This window comes from Acanthochromis polyacanthus, chromosome 11 (assembly GCF_021347895.1).
Source record: "Acanthochromis polyacanthus isolate Apoly-LR-REF ecotype Palm Island chromosome 11, KAUST_Apoly_ChrSc, whole genome shotgun sequence".
In the NCBI taxonomy this organism is placed as follows: Eukaryota; Metazoa; Chordata; class Actinopteri; family Pomacentridae; genus Acanthochromis; species Acanthochromis polyacanthus.
In genome coordinates this window covers 27899797-27922483 of record NC_067123.1, presented here as the reverse complement: position 1 = coordinate 27922483, position 22687 = coordinate 27899797, and the positions used below count along the sequence as shown (strand labels likewise).

The 22687-nt window shown below is 43.6% G+C and overlaps 1 protein-coding gene across 1 annotated transcript; it reads left to right on the top strand.

Moving 5' to 3' along the window:
• Positions 1-666: 666 nt before the first annotated feature.
• Positions 667-21381, top strand: igf2bp3 (insulin-like growth factor 2 mRNA binding protein 3). Its single transcript, XM_022200603.2, is given in 16 exon segments — positions 667-1483; positions 2471-2531; positions 8276-8324; positions 11974-12025; positions 12265-12328; positions 13147-13425; positions 13540-13674; positions 14232-14354; positions 14536-14671; positions 15400-15531; positions 16837-16959; positions 17106-17180; positions 17473-17604; positions 17772-17885; positions 20319-20346; positions 20349-21381. Coding segments are annotated over 16 exon segments (1779 nt in total). The 5' UTR covers positions 667-1308; the 3' UTR covers positions 20450-21381.
• Positions 21382-22687: the final 1306 nt, after the last annotated feature.

Here is a 22687-nt window from a genome sequence, read left to right as displayed (position 1 = left end):
ACGTGACTAAATTGGGCTGTGCGTTACATAGGACGCTAGGGGCACTTTGGTGTAGGAGACCCCTCCTCCCTCTTTCAGTAGATTCAAATCCATGCCGGAGGTATAGCGCAGAGGATTCGCCATGTGTGCTCGCTCCACATGGCCAACGCCTCCTCGTTGCGCCAAACTGCCTGAAAGATGTGAAAAAACAAGTATCCTGGCGGCACTCATGGCACCCAAAGACACCCTTTCACTATGATTTTGTGTGACTACGAGCAAATCGGGCCTGCTGTTGGACTTTGAGTTGTGGTTCAGAAGGGGCATGGCTCCACTGTTGCTGGAGAAGATGGATGCCGTCATGTGGACAGTAGTACGTGTCATTCCCAGATTGCGCGAGGGCCCAACCAGTGGCGCAGGGCCCTTCCTGGTCAAGATACTTGGAATTAGATGCGTTCATTATGCAATTTAACAATATCTAGTGCAACATCATTTATGAATGGCCCCACCCCCTTTTCCTTCTACTGTGTCATCAGTACAGCGCACTTAGCACAGCCGTGCGCACAAGCCCCCGCAATATCAGCGTCTCCCTGCTATGGGCGTGCGTGAGCGCACTGCCGTTTTACTATTCCTCAGCCGACCAATGAGAATCGAGGCTTTGCAGAGAAAGGCACACGAATGTGATTCTAGTAAAGATACACTAGTTTCTCACGGAATCCCTTTACGCACATAGCTCGCCAGGTTTTTTCCCATCACCAATCCACTCTTCCCCTCCTTTTTTTCTTCACTCCCCTTTGCTGTCCCCACCCCAGATTCCCGTGCAATTTTCCCCAATCCCAAACACTTAATTGAGCAATTGGGATTCCTCACGTGTGGGCTGATTTGTAGTTTGAACACGTGGCTCATTCAAAAAAGCCGGAATAGCGGTGGATTTTTTTTCTCCCCCTTCTTCTTCTTCTTATTCTAGGCTCTAGACTTAGAGGCGGGCGCCAGCCTTACCGTGTGTGACATTCTCTGTCTCTTTGCCAAGGGGTTTGGAGGAAGACACAAAGTAGTTTCTCCTCCTTTTCACCCAGCCCGCCATCGTTTGGAGGCACGAGATTAATAATTGAGCATTTATTTATTGCGCGATAGAGACAGAGGGGCGAGGGAGCGCAAACGCACTGTGAGGCTGCCAGTTTAAATCTATCTGTGGCTTGAACGACCGGGAAGCACGCCACAGCCACTCCGTAGTAGTAAAGGCGATTTAGGCTACTCTAAACACTGCACATCCGCGAGAGCAAATAACTATCTCTCCCTCAGCGTAAAGATTGTCCCTTTTCGGCGCAGAACATGAATAAGCTATACATTGGCAACGTGAGCGCAGAGGCGAGCGAGGAGGACTTCGAAACTATCTTTGAGCAGTGGAAGATTCCGCACAGTGGTCCATTTCTTGTCAAAACTGGCTATGCGTTTGTGGATTGCCCGGACGAGAAGGCTGCAATGAGGGCCATCGATATTCTTTCAGGTGAGAAATTTTCAGCACCAAAAGTGGGATTTAGAAAATACGCAGCGCAATTGTGTTCAGATTGCCTTACTTCAGAGCCCCTATGAGAAATGCATGTCGCTCTGTAGGGTGGGGGTGTATCCAAGCAATTCTTTCTCTCACACAACCTTTACTTGGCCTTTTGACACCGTGGGCTCAAACAAATAGCTTCCCCCGGTTTGAGTGAATTTCTGCTCGTGTTATTTCCCTGAGTGTAGCTTGGTAAAATGGTCGGGTAAACACAATCATGAGGATGAGAGAATACCAAGGCTTTCTTAACGCAGGTTCTGTGTGCCGTTCAGGGCAGTGGGGCGCATAGGCAAGCGGGGCTGTGGACGCCGTAAAGTGAACCTTATTGTGGGGCTCTTCCCACACAGCCCACTTTGGGGACTGGGAACGGAACAGTGTGTTGCTGCTTTTACCAGTTCCACTCTTATCCAGGTTTCAAAGTGCAGGCCTTCTCCAAGCAGCCAGAAACTCGCTACATTGTGAAGCCATTTCGCCCATGCTGACACACCAGGTGGTTTAATTGTGTTGGTCAAATGTAGGCCAACTAACTGAGCAACACCACAATTTGCTTTTGTATATTATCCACTTCGTCCCCTGGTTTATTAAAGTTAAGGCTGCACACAAAGGACGCAATTTTGCGTGAAGTCGTCTGATATTTCACGCATTTTGTCGTAAACATGAGGCTCATTTGTGTCCTCGTGCTATATTAGTGCCTCGCACACTTTCAACAATTTGCCTGGCTAATATCGCACTATGCTGAAAATATCCACGACATTGCCATGTCTGCATGTGCCTGCTCGGATGTGTATTTTTTTAGTACAGTCCATAAAATGAGAAGTAAACACTAACCTTTCAAATGCATTTCCAAAAAGCACGGAAGCAAGGCCTGTGTGAGGGGTCATATGGCTGAATGGAATTAAAAGTAGCTGCATTTTATTTTTTGAATTTTTTGTTTTCTAGGTAAAGTTGAACTTCACGGCAAAGTTCTGGAAGTGGAGCACTCAGTCCCTAAACGTCTAAGGTAGGTCGAGTTTTATCATATAGTGCTTTGGTTCAACTCGTGGGAGCTCCAGTGTGTTTTTTTTCCCTTCTCACTGTAGCCATTTTCTCCAAGAAGGCTTTTTATTATTATTTTATTTTTCCAAGTGATAATGCTGGAGGTGTACGTGCATGTCGCTGCTGTTAATTCGTCATTTTTGGAGAAATCTTTTTATTTATTTTTTCCTCAATGCTCTGGGGTCAAATAAAAGGGGCGTATGGTGGTGTGCTCCCTCCTCTCGCCATGACTGTAAGGGTTGCTCCTATAACCGGTATGCATTTGGCTTTTAACCTGCACATGCTTGTATTTTTTCATTCGCACCATCCACTGTTGTGTGTGTTTTGTGGTGGTGCTGGTGGTGGTTGTTGTTTGGATACGCACAGTGCTTGATGTTGTCATTTTTGAGCTGAAACGTCAGGGCGACTAGTGCAAGCCCTGAGTGTGCAAGGCTTGAAATGTGTGCAGGCTGGATTTGAGGCGTACAGGCCTTGTGGAGTCGTCCATTTGAGAAGGATCTGCCCGTCATTCTCCGTGTCTGCCCTGCGCTTCCGCCCTCCTCAGCACATTGTGCTGCTGTTGCATGAGATGGACTCCCAAACGCGAGTGCAATGGCTGGCTTTGGGGGCCCAAGTCACGAAAAGCCCCTCAGTTTCCTAGTTAAAGCCACACAGGTCGGTTGCTTTGAGTGCAAGATTTTCTAAAAGTGTGTTCAAAAATAATTCCTTGTTTGTCACGCAATCTCCTCTGCACGTAAAAAAAATCTCCTGTGCGCATTTGACGCTGTGTGCGTATTTTCGCTGGTGACGCCATTTGGTGACAATTAATCCTTGAATTAATTCAAATGGCTCTTGCTCGTTAATTGGTGTAATTATTTGTAAGAGGCATTCCACGTAAATATGCATTGTTTGGCTTCTTTTACGTTTGGATAATACGCTGTTTATATTTATTATTTTTTTTACGCAAAGTGAGATTTGAAAGCAGAAAGTCGCGTGTATGTTTTTAAACTAGAACACGTGGCTCGAATTAAATTAGAGATATAATAGCGAGTCACACGGGGGATTTTTTTGGAATCTTTGACGTGAAATGTATTTTCCACCTGAGTATCGTGGAGGCTTGCCCTGGCTGTTAGTGGGGTGTGAAATGTAGCTCTGGATAAATAAACCAGGTTAACTCCATGAGATTATTGTTTGTATTTATTTTTATTCTCGTCGACATCTGGGAGACCTTCCTCCAAAATGCTCCTGATCACGAAAAAAAAACTGGTGACGTTGCTGTCTTTTTTAGTGTAGCCTGCCATGTTGGCCATGGCAGCAACAGAGTCGAGTTTCAGCCACACTTCAAAAAAGTAAAAACGTGCCCTCCCTTTACAACATGGAACATAGCAGTAGTCAATGGGAACAGTATTCTGAGGATAGGCTACACACACTCACACACACACACACTCACACATTTGAACACTGGGGCCCCCTCTTTGCATTCCAGCCTGCAAATATCAGCTGGGGGCTTGGCCAATCACCATGGCTTAACCTTTGAACCCATCAGGAAGGGGAAGTGCTGTAGCAGACTGGTGCGGCTACACTTTGGGGTTCATAAAGACTGGACTACGTAGGGCGATCCGCTGTGGAGTCTGGGATTTCGCTTTCATGCAAACTCCACAAAAAAATTAAGATTTTCATGTATAATTTTATAAAAAAATGTCATTACTGTGACCAAAAGCCCACCAAAATGATCAGTACTACATTTAGCAAAAACATGATCAATAATAATTCCTGAAAATATACTTTAGCATATTGCAACAAAATTTATTTAATTGTTTCCCCCCTTTTTGCAAATACTTTACAGAACTACTTGGTAAACATTTAGGCTTCTACATTTAACTTTGCCTGCCTTCTAAAAATATGTAGTGCTTTGCTGAATTAAAAAAAAAACAATCTGCCATTTAAAGCTGACACCCACACATTCCTGATCATGTCCTGTGCTTTTATGTATTTATTCTGAGGAAAGCATGCATATTTTTCAATAGGAACTCGAGCAGTAATCAGATTCTTACAGGTGTATCTACTTTTCAAGCAGCCATTTTTTGCACAATAGACATAATAGAGTCAAACGGAAATTATGTGTCAACTTTTGACCTTTTTTTTTTTTTTTACAAGTGTATTGATTTGCTTGTTAGTGGAGCTGTGCCATATTAAATCCATTTTGTCAACAGTTATATATATATATATATTTTTAAATTCAGTCATAATATTTAATTCAACCCATTATAAGGCAAGCTGAGTCTGAACAGTGTCATTGTTGTGTAGACTGACTGAACGTCCTGGTTCAAATTATACTCCTTGTTGGATAAATCCTACAATGTAAAAATGTAGCCTGTCCATCCCCACGTATATACCCGTCACATGTACAGGAAGGGGAAAAAAATGGCGTAGCTATAGGAGGGGTGGCCCCGTGTGTGTGTGTTGTGTGAGCAAGCGGAAGACGGACGTTAAATATACTGTTTTCAAAGGGGCACAGCTTAGTTTTTTTTTTTTTTAGAGCACATGTAGTGTTCCAGTTGTTCAGTGAGTGTAAAGTTTTAGTACTTCTGCTTTTATTTTTTAAAGTGCCTTAAAAAAAGCATTAAAATATGGTCATTAAATTGAAACAATAGTGTAGATCGTATCAGGGTTGTTTATTGAAATAGCTCTTGAGTCTTGCTAATAAGAATTCTGGGTCATGAGGTCACTGTGGGGCCCCACCTGCAAAAACGGGGATTTGGGACGGAGACTTGGGGTGCCAGAGAATTATGAATGTGGCCCCTTGTTTGACTCAGACTGCAGACGAAGGTTTCTTTGACTCCTCCTCCTCCCTCTGGGCTCAAATCAGAATGGCATTGTACTTTTCCCCCCGTCTCGTAAAAATATGACATTTCTGTGTGACCAGGATGTAAAGACACAAATGTGAAATGGTCTTTGCAGAAGTTCTAACAGCTCGTATTGAACTCTCTTTGGTGTAGAATTCCTTTTTTAGAGAAGTTTAGTCATTCCAAATGCAAGTGTAAATGTAGCTTATTGGATGCCCGGTGTGCATATAAGGCCTGTGAGAGGGCAGTGGAAACCAGACTGTGTGGAGTTCAGTCATTCAGAACCTCTGCATACTGAATAGTCAATGGCTGTGGATGGGCGTTGAGCACAGATCTCGTGTGTCCCACACTGTCCACGGCAGTGCTGACGTAGAGCACTCCAGTACAGTATGGGAGTGCTGTTAAGAAGCGGAGATGAATGCAGGTGTGGTGCAGTGTCATGCTACTTGGCGTGTGAATCCTCTGGTGGGTTTTGCTGCATGCATGTGCTCATACGTGTCTCTACAGCCACTTGTGTGCGTGATCGCCACTGTTTGGGCCCATAGGTCTCAGCTGGGCGGCCGTGGAAAAGGGGCCGAATGTGTAGAATGTTGGTCCATTTTGAAAGTAAATAAGGAGCCCCGGCCTCCTCCTGGCCATCACATGACGAGCCAACCCCAGTCACTCCTGGCCCTCCCCTCCCTTCCCTCCCACTTTTAACCCCGCTCTACATGTTCCTGTCAGTGGACTTGTCCGTATCCATGGCAACAGGGCCCCACCCCCACAGGGCAGAGAGGGCCCTTGTTACCCTTGCCTGAAACAGGGCTAGTCCCCCCCCAATACCACACCCCACACACACATATGCACGCACACTCATATATACACACACTCCTCCCCAAATCAAAGGCTGGGACTAGGGAATGTATACCACCCACAACCCCCACCCCACCACATACCCTGGCTGACTTCTTGTGTGTGGAGCTATAGGTTAATCCGACTGGAAGTACTTTGTGCATTTGCACATTTCGCGTGGTGTTCCCACTGCAATGCAGAGCATAGGCTACAGAATGTGTGGGGAGAAGGGGGCTAGATCAGCCAGGAATGGCACAGCGGGCCGGAAAGGGCTGAAATTCCTGCTGGAAGTTATTTGGGAATTTTTCTTTACAATTTGGCCATTTAGAATTAAGTAGCTTTTTAATATCTCATGTTAAATATATTGAAGTGCCGTTAGCTTGATTATGGTCGTAGTGGCTAAGCTGAGGAATTCCAGCTTTTGTGGCCCTTGGTGCACACATGCACTACGCTTTCCTGTACATATATGCTTGAATGGAATGTTTTAAATCCCCCCCCCCCCCCCCCCTTTTTGTTTGGTTTTTTTTTCCATGAACGTAACTTCATGGGGTAAAGGGTGACTTGATGAATTCTGCATTCTGCAAGGGGTTTTCTTAGCCGCATTATTTCTTTTTTTTTTTTTTTTTTGATTACAACACAACCATTAACAGTGGGGCAGTTTGTACAAGTAGATGAGCTGCATTTAGACATCATTTAACAGCTCAGTGAAGCTTGAGGAAACAAGGAAAAAATGTGTGTTGTACAACTCTTTAAGGTCCAAATTTTACCAACGTGTCTCCGTCTAATAACTTTGAATTGTCTGCACATACTGCATCTGTTTCGTGTGGCGTGAATGTAGTGCTGACAGGGTTGGGGTCTGGGTCTGTTCCTACATTGTGTGTGTGTTCACGCTTCAGCTCTCAGCCGTATGTACATTTTGTTCCTGTAGATTCATGTGTGTCAACATGGAGAGGACTTTGGAGTGGCCTTCACTTTTCTCACATTTACTATACAACAATCACGCGCAGGCAGACACTTGTGAAACTCTGACTCATTGATCCACAAGTTCCATTGTCTGAGTGACCTCCACAACTGGCCCAGTATACTCTTGCTGTTGTACACAAAACATAACTAAACTGGGAGCCATAATGCCAAAGGAATGAATTGGGGATTTCTGTCCTTGTTGTTTCTAGTGACAGAGCACAGCAGCACCATTGTAACCGCCAGTCTCCACTTGCTTCTGCTGTATGCACACTCTCTGTGAAGAAGCACGCAATTTTGACTCTTCCTATTTAGTGTGACGTGGCCAGCGGAGGTTCCCTTCGGTTTCCTAGACCACCTGCCCCCCTTCCCCTATTTTTGATACAACTGCTGGATGCTCCTGGATAAGTGTGTGTTTCTGTTTGAAAAGAGTAAACCTGAGCCGTGCAGTGGTTGAAACCTCATCATTCAATGCTACGGGGCACATGCTTGACTCAGTCTGCAGATATGGCATCCAGATACTGTATCTTTTTTCCTTTTTCAATCTTTTTTTTTTTTTTAATTCCCCTCATCTTGTTGCATCCTACCACTCCTTCCTCCCGCTTCCCGGTCCTGTTTCTCTTCCCTATCTCGTCCTTTGCGCTCTGTGCCACACAGTTGATTTGTAAGAAGGGTGTGGTCTTTCTTTCTTTATATTTTTTAAGCTTAATTGTAATATTGGACACCCTCACCTCAATTTACTCCACTGTGTGGTGAGTCCCGTCGCCCACCTTTTTGTCACTTGTTTTACACAGGGTGTCGCGGTACACCTGCTGAGTTGGGAATGGGATTAAAGAAGTCATATCTTCAGCTTCTCTACTGTGGTTGCTTTTAGTAGATGGCAGAGGGAATGAAGACCTGCCCTTCTATTTATTTGTTTGATACATTTCTGTCATTTGTGTCATTATGCCCTTAATATTGTCAGCTATTAACCGTCTTTCTCTTCTTTTCTCTCCCATCTTTCTCCCATCTACCTTGATCAATTTCTTTTCTTCTCTCCGTCTGTCCTCCTTTATCCATCCCCCACCCTCTTCCTCTCTTGTTCTCTCTCCAGGAGCTGTAAGCTGCAGATCAGGAACATCCCGCCTCACATGCAGTGGGAGGTGAGTGCTAACAGGCTGCTAACCGCTTCCAGGGCGGGGCACCATGGGGCAGCCCAACTGGGCTCTCATTTAGTGGCCTCTGGAGTCACCTTGCCTCCCTTTGGGTTTCAATTGAGCATGCACTTGATGATTCATTTGACTGGAGGTGCAGCTCAGGCCTTTGGCACGTAGTGACCAGTGTGCGGAACTGTGATTGGTAGAACAGAAATTGTTGCTAATGCCACCAAACAGTTGACAATTAACAGTGCAAGACTGATTTTGTTACGCTTTATTTTGTGTACATAAAAGCTTGGGAAGGCCAGGATAAGTGCTGAGGTTTTACCATACAAAGACACTGGAAAAATTTCAAAAGATTTCATGAGCAGAGTCTCTAGTTGATTTTGGCTGGCTCGCACACACAGGAGCATGTCGTTTGTAGCCTTATAATCCTACATTTGTTGGCTACCTAAAAGCCATGTAGCACAAAAAAACAAATGCTGTTGATTCATACGGTACACAGGATCTGATGTACTTGAATGGGAAATGTGACTTAATTGTTCTGTCATGGCGTCTTTCAACACTGCTCACTCGGAACAGTTTGAAAACCTTTTTTTTAACCATGTGTTTCTTTGCATGCATACACAAATGTGTGGAAATGAATTAAAAACAAATTGAGTTTTGTCTGAGGGGTTCTGAAAGATTCATGCAACATGGTGCGTGTGACCTGGAGAACCCAAGTGTGCAAGTCCTTATATGGTGTATGGGACATTTAAATGCACTCATTATTTTTCTTAAGGTCAGCTGATTTGTTCACAACTCTAGGTTGTAGTTTTCTTTGGGTTTCATTTAACTCTGGAATCTGGGTGATTTGAATTTCTTATGTCAGTGTTTCTTTGACATGCTGAGGCTGGACAAAAAAAAAATCAGCAATTTAATGCAATCCCTTGCAGAACCTCTGCAACAGATACATTTGTCGTGATTATTATGGCAGGGGTTTTGAATCTGTCAGTGGGGCTGATTCAAATGCTATGAAATTTAAGGACACAGTTGTGCTGGAGAATACATTATAAGGCATTTTTATGGTCAAATTTTAACTAAATAACACATCACGTATACCACAGTGCATAAATGCCATCTCAACTTATTATCCATTCCTGACACTGTTGACAAAATACAGCTGTGTAAGCTACAGAGGTACTTGTTTCAGGTTTACTGTGCTATCACATTAAATTATACAAGTGTTTTTTTAACTTCATGTCTGTCTGCTACTACATTCATATACAAACAGCTTAAAGCTAAAGGTTTTACATTAACAAAATTAAACTAAAATAAAAATTCATGACTTGCTGTTAATCAACTCTGACATGAGTTATATACACAACTACTCCAACACAGGTAACTCAAATTGTGTGAATTATTTGGCGTGATGTTGGATTAAGCCTGGAAGTGAACTTTGGTATTTTAGGCAAAAATACCCCACCCACCCACCCACAAATTTTCTGTGACAAATTCTTCTGCTAGCCATGTTCAAATTGGTCATGCAAAACTGTCCACAGTTGCATAAGTTGACTGAATGTTTTCAAGGCAGATTCCTACACAGGATTTTAAACTGAGCTGAAGCAGGCAAAGTGACACTCAAAGTCGGTGTTTAATCTCAACTGCAATCCAATTTTTTTTGTGCTCCTTAAAGAGTCAACATGCAAAAAGCTGTCATGTAAAAATGAATAACATCAGTAGGAAGCGTGAGCTGCAACATGGTCAGATTTCAAGGCCACTGCCTGATTAGTGTAAAACTAGCGAGTGTTAAGCAATAGTCGCGTGTGTGTGTGTCATACATTTCATGTCTTTCTTTCTGTGAATGTGATAAGCGTTGAATTTAAGTTATCTGTATTCAGTGTGCGTTGCACATTTTGCTTTGGTTACTCATCAATCTGCTGGTCACATGTAAATTATGTGGACTTTAAAATTTGCCAGTCGACCTTAAAAATTGCTTTTAAGCTCCTTTTATAATAGAAATCATTTGTGTCAAACTCAAAATTCCACTGCTAACTTCCGTGTGGAATCTCGTGTGGCGTTTCCACAGCTTTACGTGACTTCTCCCCCCCCCCCACCTCCTTGTGTGGAGGTTTAGCTGTGATAGCGTGTGCTTGTAGTGTAGAATTTAATTTTCTGCTCCATAAAGACTATAGAAGCCTAATGAGAATTTTCTTATTGAATTGCACAATTGTTCAGTGCTATTGTGAAGTGTAAGATTGTAAGGTTATAATATGTGGCTTTAGATTTCAGCCTGATTCACTCACTGTGATCAAATGGCTACGGACAGGCTCAGTGTTTTGTAATGGTGGGCTCGCTTTTGCCTACGTATGTCCCTTATAACTGCAGCTCCAGATCCACCCATGTTCCTAGTATGTAGCGAGCCAGCTATTTGCTTTCTCAATAAAGTGACATGGAGATGTCTCACCCCTCAGAGGGGGAGGGGTGAGGAGAATGGAGGAACAAGAGTAGAATGAGATCTTTTGATGCAAAGGCCTTGCATGTATCTTATCAGGTAGATAAGACAGCGGGTCATGGTGCGTGTGTAGCCCTACAGCGAGAGAATGGTGGTGAGAGTAGTGGCGTGTTCACAAGCTGTAGTGGGTGGGTGGGCCTGGACTGTTTCCCCTTCCCTTCCATGTGCGCTGATACACAGAATGTGTAGCATGAACTCGCACCCCTCCCCCAGCGGCTGCTTCCTGCTGGAATGTACCCCACCCTTTCCTGAGTGGCCTGGATTCCCATTGGCCAGGCGTGCTGAACGGACAGCCGGAGTAGCCAGCCGGCAGCCAGCAACTCTTGGCTTCAGGGAACTCATATCAGCACTGGACCATCCAATGATGGGGAGTGAGATGGCAGGGAGGCGGGAGGTTGCTTGGTTGGTGGGTTGGTGGAGTGGGGGGGCAGGAACGCGGTCTTGTTGGCTAGAAAGTGGGGTTGAGCTCTTGGGGGCGTGGCCTTGGGTTCAACTGAGCATGGTCGGAGGTCTTAGCTTAGCTTAGAACCCTCGCTCCCCCTCTCGCCAGCATTTGATCACATCTATGAATTGAAATCCTGTGGTTTTCAGGTTTGGGAAGGTGGCCAGCTTGGTATGACTTTCTTTTGAATGCATTTGTGAAATATATTTTTTTTGTTTGCCATTTTTATGTATTGCTCCAAAAATACTGTGGATTAAAATTTTGTGTTTTTATTTTTGCATGTGTTGAAAAAGCCTGCCTGTATTTTTTAAAAACTCACACAATAGAATAATAACAGATTTGTTTTTCTAAAATAGTCACCAATTATATGAATTTAATAAAAACTATTATTTAATTTAAAAGAATATGTATTGTTTAAAACCTTACGTCGCTATTTACAAAGACTTTAAAACAGAAACAGTATCAAACTTGCTCAACACCTACAGCACCGTGCACCAAAGTGCACTTAGGGGAGAGTCATAATTTGGGCTTTTACAGGAAGGCAACAAATTTACCCACGTAACTCAATACTGAACTGAGGGGGGTTCAGAATTAATGGAGTGTGTCCCGGCAGTGAGCTGGGCTGGTTCCCATGGATGAGCTTCTTCTCACTAACCGGATCAGCTGAAAACCTTCAAAATCACCAAGTAATCACGTCTCTTTCTTCTCCTTTTTCTCAGGTATTGGATGGTATGCTTGCTCAGTATGGTGCAGTAGAGAGCTGTGAACAAGGTAAATAGACTTTTGATTAGGCTTTATGTCGCAAGATTGCTTAATGTGATTCCACCAAATTGCATTCAGAAATTCTGTACTATTACCGTACAGTCTGTTTATTTTTTTTAGCAAATGCCCAAATGTAGGATTTTCAAAGTAGTTAATTTGTCACTTTTTTAATTCTGTAAAAAGAAAAAATCCCAGTATAGTACACTGTCACTGACAAAGCGAGAACTCTGTTTTGTGTTCTCCCACAGTAAACACTGACACAGAGACTGCAGTAGTCAATGTTCGATATACAGCCAAGGACCAGGCCAGGCTGTGAGTACACACACGCGCACACAGTGTATTCACATCATTAACCTCCATCTCATCTGTGTTGATGTCTTTGACGCTGATCTGTTCGAGTTTCTTTTCACCCAGCATTCTCTATAGGAAACTACATCTACTTCCTCTGTCTGGTGTTCTTAGGGTGCACCTGATTTCCTCCTTCCAGAAACCAGTCTAGTTTAATTTGACATGCAATGATGACTGGGAGGAGGGGAGTGTGTGTGTGTGTGTGTATATACATATATATATATGTGTGTGTGTGTGTGTTGGAGAAGGAGGGGGGTTAAATTAGCCATCTGGTGCCCCCTGGTGTACATGAATCGTACTACTATGTTGCGCTCTGCACGAGTGGTTAAAGGAGTCTGGAGGCATAATTGATTCATTCAGTAAAAAAATCTAAATCCTTCAGTCTGACAGGAGACACCTGTATCAAGAGAGATGCCAAGATTAGATTGCCGTGAATTTGTTGTAACTCATGACATGTGATGGCCACTGCACCACAGTTTGTTGGACATGTTGCATTTGGTCCCTTTTTCTCATTACTCAAAATATAAACTGCATCAATTTGGACTGAAGTCTTGTTTTTTTGTGTAAGCCTCTCCACTCCTTTGATTCTCCCATTAATACGGGAAATATATCAAATCTGAGTCTTTATTGATGATCTCGAGTGAAATTTGTTTGGCAGTTGAGCCAGTCGGAGCTGTTCCCTCCATGACTCCTGTCTAAAAGCCTTCCTGTGCTGTTAAATCTTGCCCACTTAACGGCAATCAAGCATTTCACAGAGACTGACGCGTTTTTATTGTCTTTAGGGCGATGGAGAAACTGAATGGATCTATGATGGAGAACTATGCCTTGAAAGTGTCCTATATCCCAGATGAGACGGCTGCACCGGAGGGTCCTTCAGTGGGGGGCAGGAGAGGCTTCAACACCCGCGGACCACCTCGCGCCGGTTCTCCAGGTCTGGGCGCTCGGCCCAAATCGCAGTCCGAGGTCCCGCTCCGCTTGCTGGTTCCCACACAGTTCGTAGGGGCCATTATTGGCAAGGAGGGCGCCACTATCCGCAACATCACCAAACAGACCCACTCAAAGTACGTACACGGAGGTCAGGAATTAAACTGCGCATTGCAAGTGACTGTGTCCCGTCTTGTATTGTACTGTTGATCAGCGTTTAAGTGGACTGATGTGATCTTGCTGTACTCCAGGATCGACATCCATAGGAAAGAGAATGCTGGTGCAGCAGAGAAGCCCATCACAATTCACTCCACACCTGAAGGCTGTTCGAACGCTTGCAGAACCATCATGGAGATCATGCAGAAGGAAGCCCTGGACACAAAGTTGTGAGTTTTGCTGAAAGTGAATGTTCTTAGAATTTTATCTTGCCAGTAAAGCTGTGGCTGCTGTGAAGTGGAGTAAATTTGTTAAAGCCACATTTTGCCTGACCATTTGTTAAAATTCAATCGGTGCCAGTGATTTTTTTTTTTTTTTTTGTGCTGTGACGCATAGTTTTTTGCTTAGAACTGGCAAAAATTTGTAATAAAGACTAATGACTTCATGGTTCTATCTGCATGTTAATGCTTAAACAAATACCTTTAAACAGCTTGTATATAGAATATAGAGGGTCTTGTATGCGAGACACTAAAGCTGCAGACAAGATTACATCTCTCTCCTCTCATGTGATCTTTGGCTTTTTGCTCCACTTTCCAGTGTAGCCATTTAGAACCGCAAACATTACAGATTTCTGGTGAGGTTAGACATCATATGGTAGTTCTGTGAGAGCGATGCCCTACTCGGAAGGTTCACAGCATTCCAATAAATGGATACCAGCAGGGCAGGCCATATCTAAACCCTTATTAGCATTTGCTGAGGCCTTAAACATCTCTTCTGTGTCGTGCAGCACTGAGGAGATCCCACTGAAGATCCTTGCACACAACAACTTTGTAGGAAGATTAATAGGAAAAGAAGGACGGAACCTGAAGAAAATCGAGCAGGACACGGGGACCAAGATCACAATCTCACCGTAAGACTGTTTGACATCCTCCTGTTGCCACAGTTTGTAGTCTGTGCAGTGGATTCAGAAAGGTGCCAGTGTGCATTTAGACATTTTTAATATACTAGTATTTGCTGTGATATCAATTAATGCTCTGTATTGGGAACACTTGTGTCATGACCCTGCTCACCCGCTTCATTGTTCTGTCCAGTCTCCAGGACCTGACCGTGTACAACCCAGAGCGGACCATCACAGTGAAGGGCCTCATTGAGGCATGTGCAAAAGCTGAGGAAGAGATGATGAAGAAGATTCGGGAATCGTATGAGAGCGACATGGCTGCTATGAACGTAAGCATCTTTCACACTAACTTGGCAAGGGGAAAAAAAATCATTCCTTTAAATGTGAAATATGTTCTGCTGTGGTAGAAAATTAGTGCTGCTTTGAAAATGACATGGCCAGCTTGTTACGGATAGTAACTGAGCCTAAGTTGACAGAAAATAAGAAACCAGATAATCAAAAAACTGTTTTTAGGAGGACAAGCCGTTGTAGGTGTTTACATTCACAGCAGTGATCTGGAAACACAGCTGCCATAGCAGCAGTTTCATTTCCTGAATTTTCACGTGAAAGCTCACAAAAATCTTTCACAGTGGATCCAGAGCTGTAAAATCCTGTTTAAACAGGTCTGTCTTACTGCCTTAATCTGAAAAAAGATTTCACTTTTTTTGTGAGAAATTTAGATCTCAAAGAATGTCAGTTCCTCCTCAGAGTACTGGTAATATGAAAGCTACACCTAGAAAATAACAGTAAGCATGATGTTTAAAAGATGGACAATCAATCATATGAAAGAATCCGGAAGGAGGCTCCTATTGTGATATTTCCTGAGTGTTAGTAAACTTCCCTGCTGCTGTGACTCTGAGGTTGTCCATGATGTTCAGTTTAGCAAACTGGAAACTTTGCAGTTTGAATTATTCGCTTGCTGAAGGTGTGACCTTTTTAATTAATTCGACATTATTGAGGAGCAAGCAAACAAATTGATGCAAACTGTGTTGATAGAAATATTCTTGTTTCCCTGCAGCTCCAATCCAACCTGATTCCAGGCTTGAACCTAAACGCTTTGGGTTTGTTCCCCAGCGGAGCCCCAGGCATGGGCCCCTCTATGTCCAGCCTCCCTCCTCCTGGAGCCCACGGCGGATGCTCATCATTCGGAGTAAGTAACAGTCTCCGTGGCATCCTGTGCACCGGCTTGCCCCATACACAGCATTAGACCAACCTCCGGACTGGCTGTGTTCTTTTATTTTCTACCTTGGTGTGCTGCATCCTTGGGGCAGGCTCATGAAAACTACAATTAAGTAAAACAAAAGCAGAGATTCAGTCTTTAGCTGCTCAGTTTCATGTTTCTTTTTCCCCTTTAGTGCAGTCCTTATGGGGGTGAGGGGCCATTTTGGGCTTCTATGCTGTCGGCGAGCAGCCAGCCCCTCGCTGTAAGTCACCCATCCCAAAGTGCTTTGCACGGCTTGTGGCTGCTCGCTGCGGGATTAGGGGGTAGGGTTTGTTACGTCCAAGTTCTCCTCCAGCTACCCTCATGTGTCTGCAGTTCACCAGGTGGATGCAGAGACACAAGTCCTGAAGGGTCACAGTGTCTTTTAATGTTTTTACCAGATGATTTGGTGTCATTTCTGCCAAATGCGGAACATTTACAGTTGTTGAGCGTAGCGAACGTTTGAACGGCGAGTACAACATGCTCGGTACCAAAAACCCTTCAGCAGATTTGTATGTTGCCAAAGTGAGTTGTTAGTGTGCCCTCAGCTGACATATTGACTGGAAAATTGGATTCAAGCCCAAATCATCAAGCACTACTTGTTGTTGCGTTTTGACGAGGCAGCCCCCCCCCCCCCCCCCCCTTCTCTTTCTAGAGCTCAAGTCAGCCACACTCGTTAAGAACAAACAATGTGTTGCAGCAGTTTGCATTAAGGCATCAGTAAATAATCATTTTATGACACTGCATTGTGGAGAGTAATGGCCGAACATGGAGCTTCATATGTATGTACCACTGTCCACCGGATGCGTTTTTAGTTGGTATCTATTAGTGTATTACTAATCTAATGCATGTGGCAAGCAAAGATTGTAGCATTTGATAACAAAATGTGACTGAGAATGTTTTACAATAATAATTCTAACACTAATGTAAGCAGTGTAAACCAAACCAGGACTGGTTTTGTGAACAGGCTGTGGGCTCTTCATCAGAATTGAGCAACAACCCGGCAATGTAAAAAAGAGATCCCCATTGGATATTATAACGGCAACAACTGCAAGGACAGATATGCCGCTTCTGACAAACTGCCGATCTCAAGCGGAGGGTGAAAGCTCCGGTGTCACTTGAAGAATTTATCAGTTTTTGCTTGATACACCATCTGCATTTGCGCATTGGTTGCTGACATTGAGCAAATGGGCTGCCGTTACTGTCTGTGTGATCGTGTCCTGGTCGCAGTGGTACTAAGGTGTTTATACCCAGCAGGGACACCCCGAGTCGGAGACAGTTCACCTGTTCATTCCTGCACTTGCGGTGGGAGCCATCATTGGAAAACAGGGTCAACACATCAAACAGCTGTCACACTTTGCCGGAGCCTCAATCAAGGTGAGTGACGGACAGGCGGTGAAATTCTGAATCTCAATGATAACGTGTCGATGCCAGCTGTCTTCCTCTTGTCACTTGATTGATAGGAGTTGGAAGCGTAAGTGAGGGTTGCTGTTTTTTAATGCCGTGTGTCTGCCCTCTTTCAGATTGCACCTGCAGAAGGAATGGATGCCAAGCAGAGGATGGTCATCATCGTTGGACCGCCAGAGGCTCAGTTTAAGGTGTTGTACCCTCACAGCCAAATAAAAGCACCAGACGCTGGTTAGAAATTAAAGCTTGAAGCAGCGTTGTTAAATTTCATGGTAGCAGTTGTTTACAAGGATTTCTTGTTTCATCTAGTTTTCATTTGAAAGTTAGAGGCTTGTTATAATCAGCAAAGAAATATTTGCTGGCAAAACGGCTCTTGTGGACTATTTAACCTGTGCTTAATTTCTAAAAAAAGAAAAAATATATAGTGGTTACATTTCTTAAATGCAGCCTGAGTAATCTGTACTTGAACCTGTTTGGCTGCAGGCTCAGTGTCGTATCTTTGGCAAGCTGAAAGAAGAGAATTTCTTTGGACCCAAGGAAGAGGTGAAGCTGGAGGCTCACATCAAGGTTCCCTCCTTCGCTGCTGGACGAGTAATTGGGAAGGGTGGAAAGACGGTAAACAAGGAGACCCTGATTCATAAATCGCTGCACTATTCAACCAAATTAAAACCAGAATTTCACAAAGCTGGACAATATTAGATGTGATTCAACAAATGGCAAAATAAACTCAAATAGAACTTTGCTTACTCATGTTTCTTTTAATGTCTATATTGCTGCTGCAGGTAAATGAACTGCAGAACTTGACCTGTGCAGAAGTGGTGGTGCCCAGGGACCAGACACCTGATGAGAATGACCAGGTTATAGTCAAGATCAGCGGACACTTCTTTGCTTGCCAGGTGGGTCACTTCAAGAAAAGAAACGTGCAGTGTCTTAGGAAGGTAGAAAGCTCTGGATCTGATTTTGTAGAGGCACACATTGTTGCTTCTCAGCCGCTGTTTAACGGAATAAATGGCCACAAAGCAAGGTTCTTCTCTGCAGACACAATACCTTGTTTGCCTTTGGTGGTTGTCAAAATGGAACTCAGAAAATCCATTTTTTTTAAATGTAGTGCTTGACTCTCTAAACAAAAAAGCAAGTCTGAAAATTACACTATCAGAGCTAGAAGCTGTAAAAAAAGAAAATTGTTGAATTTTCACCTTTCCAACGGTTCTTGATCATCTCATCTGTGATGCACTGTTCTACTAGAAAGCATACTCGAATCTAACTTTAAAATATTTCGACTGTATTCTACAGGTCTCATTAACAATTGCCAAAAATAAACAGTTTACATTTGCTGCTAATAGGGGCAACTGTGAAGCCATTCGTGACTCAGTTGTGACCTATAATCTCATGACAAGACTGACTTTTCAGCTAAACTACAGGTTACAGATCAGATTGGAAACAAAGTATGGGAAGAAATAAAATATGTTTGTAGTAAAACTTTTGTTCCACCTGTACACTTGAAAATGCTGTTTTTTTTAAAAAAAACATTTTTTTGTGAAATAATTCAGTAAATTCAACTTGTATATTTTTTTCTAAACCGTTTAATGCTGCACAGAGGACATTTTTGAGTTCTCTCTGCTTGTAGCCATGGTTGTGCTGTTTCCATAGAGGTGCCGGAAACTGCAAGATGTTGAGTGTTAATTCAGCGAGCTCTTGTGTAGTGTGTCAGCTGTTATCTCCTACAGGGTGAGGAGAGCACTGACTGACCATAAGGGTTGATTCATATCTTCTGTGTGCAGGCTGATCAGCTGACAAACGCATGCGGCTGCTGATCCTATTACAATTAGGCCTGCGTTGGTCTGCATAGATGGTCGCATTGACCCTTATATCAAGCACAGAAAAGCACAACAAATATACAGAAATAACTGCTACTTACAGATTTGACAGTAGAATCGTGGTAGTGAACATTTCCAAGATGTGGCAAGCAGTGAGCAGACATGGTTCACGATATCTGGAGAATTTAGAACTTCCTACGGTCTTTGGGCTCCTCTGATGCCAAGCGTGTGTAAATTAAAGCAACTTAAACGTCCTGCAACAACTACTTCAACCCTTCATTGGGCAAGTGATCGTTCTAGCAATTTCCGCACACATGAATATGGCGTTGCTCCCGCCTCTCAGTGAGGTGCAGAAGCACGTGGTTTTCACCCAGTCAATCAGCGACGTCACTCTACGTTACAGCACACTATGTCGTGGCATTTGACCAATCAGCAGAGGCCTGGAGCGATATCAAACCTTTCCTTTTCTGTGAAGTTGGGAAAAAGACAGACTTGTCTTGGTCTTCTTCCATACTTGCGATCGAAGCGTCAAAACTAACATGGTTAGTTGACTAAACTCACATTTTACGGTTGAGTAGTTGTGCTAGTGATGTTATATTTGAAGGAGTTTTTTTTTGTTTGTTTTTTTTAAGCCACTGACAGGCAAGGAACTATCTATGGTACTTTATTGACCTGGAATTTCAATTTGGAAAGGTTAAATTTTAAAAAATATCACAAAAATAGAAAGTCTTATGTCCTCCAAAAACATTCTAGGTTTAATTTCAAAGTATTCAATGAGTGCCCTATAAGGGTTAATTACAACTTTTTAATAAGTGACAAGTGTGGATGGCTGAGAATCTCCTCACACAGTCTCTCCTCATGAACATTTGTTTTTAATCACCCCTTCTTTTCCACATGCAGTCGACACACTTGTAATGCTGCTTCTCGCCGATTTGGGTGGAAGATACCCAAAAGATGCCATGGCATCCTTTTAGACTCTTTATGGTTGCTTTTCCACCACCAGCTACTCGGCTTGGTTTAGGTCGTTTTCCGATACAATTGAGTACCACCTCATCGTGGGTGGAGTCTTTAGCCCGGCGGCCCGGAAGTTCCTTAATGTCATTTTGTGTGCGACACAAACGCAACACAACGATGGAGGACGTCGAGGCAATGATATACCTGCTGCTCAGTCTGTGGCTTTTGGCCAGATTCAAAGTAAAAAGATTCGTGCACTGTCGCGTTTCCAGTTTTTGTTTTTTTGGTAAAATGGTGGGTTTAGTTTTTGTGAAGGAGTCGCTCTTGTGTGTCGTCACTCCCTGTCCAATCAGTGGCCCTGCACTCTGTAGACGTCACATAAACGGCCCGACTCGGCTTGCTTGAAACCCCGTAGGTACTAAATAGTACTCCGTACTAGGGTACTACATCCTCATGGAAAGCCTCACAAACAGTAAGAGCAGAGTAGATTGCTAGTGGAAAAGCGCCATAATGTAATGATTATGTTCAGTGGTCTGATATTTTCTCCTTGTTGTCCAGCTGGCCCAGAGAAAGATTCAGGAGATCCTGCCCAGGTGAGGAGGCAGCAGCAGCCGAAGCCCACATCTGGAGCCCAGCCTCCACTGCCCGCAGGAAGTAAAGATCAGCAGACCTGGAGGAATGGTGACTGAATCTGCCAGAAGACTCGACAGAAGGACAGATGCAGCAGAGTCCAGGGGAGAATAAGACCGAGGGTCCTAAGGCTCATCTCAGGGGTTAAAGGTTATCAACTCAACCAAACATCCACCCCTCCTTGTCTTGCTGAAGGACTTTCAAGTGTGGCTAATAAGAGACCTGCGCCTCTAAAACTCCACCCTCTCTGCATCTCTGTGAGAATGTACTTCTGAGGGCTCCCACCAACGTCACTGCCCTCACATGTACACACCCCTCGACCTGCTCTCCTCCCCCCATGGGTGTGTAAATTTTTATAGATTTTTTTTTTTCTTTTTTGTTCTCTTTTTACACTAGAAACACAAAGAAGAAATAAGGATCCCCCTCCTATCACCTCCTTGGTGTGGTACTTCAAACATGACAAGATGTTTTGGTTGACTTCAGATTTAGTTTAACACTGTTTTTCTTTTTTAGTGTTTAATTGGTTGATGAAGCTTTCTCATGAGTTTTTTCTGTGGAAAAGAAAAGGCATTGCTATCAAAGGTCCTGCCGGATCAACAGAGAGGTTTATTTGGGGGGGAGGGGTTGGCTCAGACTGGGTGGGCCATGATTAGGAGAAAGATTCTTGTTTTAGGACAGGACCCCTGAAAGGGTGATTATATTGGGCGTCTGCCCTTGTAATGATAGTGGCATTTTATAAATTCGGATGCATTTTATAGATAGACCTATATACATAGATGAATATAATATATATATTTAGAGGTGAGGGCAGCGCCATGACTGACACTTAGGGAAATGGTGCCGAACTGCTGCTGCCCAGGAAAACCAATTTAATATGCATTTTACTTAACTACCTCAGGATCAAGTACCTCAGAAGAGAAAAGAAAAATATTATATATATATATATATACACATATATATATATAAATATATATGGAAAAAATGTTCCTTTCTTTTTATTTTGCTTTGTGGTATTTTTGTATACTTTATAAAGCTGATAGTCTTTTGAACATTTTTATTTTTTTAAGAAAATTTAAAAATTTGGTCAGCTGCCAACTGACCTTGCCTTCAACTCTGTGCTTTAGGTGGCATGTGTACATGTGTATGGTGTGACTTAAGATGACCCTGTACATAGTCTTATTTGTACATAGCAGCCCCGGAGCACGAGTTGGCGCCCCCTCAGCTGGCGGCTGACAGGAGTATCGAGAAGAAAATCGCCTCAGTTTTTCCCCTGAGGGTCCACCATCTTCTGGGAAAAAAATTAGTACTAAACAACTAAGACATGCAAATAATGCCAACCGTACATAATTGGCAGCAATGCCATTTAGTTTTGGGATTGACATTGTTATTGGTACAGGTACTTTAATTTGTCAAAAATTTCCCTTTTCGCCTTCACGTGAGGGCTGTGGTCAGGTGCTGCAGGGTGTCCTGTAATGGGTCCTCCCTGTAGCTGTCCTCGAGTCAGCAGAGCATTCTGTTTTTTGGTCTGTTCTGTTCCCAGGCCATCTGCCACCTTCTTGATGATAGTGTCTTAGCAAGGTCCAAGCCCAACTAGGTTTATTTTCATAGAGGCAAGCTTGTCAGTTCGGAGTTGGCCCTTGTAAGCCAGGCCATCAAGTCGATGTTACCCGTCATTCACTGCATGGTGAGGGTAGGGGGAGTCACACTGATAGAATGCATATATTATAACTTTTTTTTTTGCGCTTTAGGAAAAACGATTTAAAACAAAACAAAGGACATTCTCTGTAACCCACAAATGTACTTGATGTTTCATTTTGTTGTTCATACAGGGAAAACAAGCCAGAAAAAGGCACACATAAAATACTGAATGAACCCTGACTGAAGAAGAAGAAGAATCCAAAACTTAAAAGTATACGATTTATTTCATTTGTTTCCATGCCGAATGTAAATATGTTGATTGTGGTAAAAGTGCTCGAGTGTATCCATGCTTCCTCAGAACGCCGTCTACCTCAGCTGAGGGGGTGGGGGGTTGTTGTGGCACTAGGCACCCCCCTGCCCCCACTGAGCGCCAGCGCGCACCGATACCTCAGTCCCCCTCCGCCTCCCGCCGAATATTTCTTTCTTTACATGGGCGCGCCTTCCCACCACCGCGCGCTGAGGGGCACAAGTGATACTAAAAATTCTCCCGACATTTACCCCTATTTCCCCCCAGCTTCCTTCCTGCGACCCCCTTCCCTCACTCCCTCCTCCAGTTTGTTTTGATCTACCTCTTTAGACACGTATTTGAAGTAGAGGCA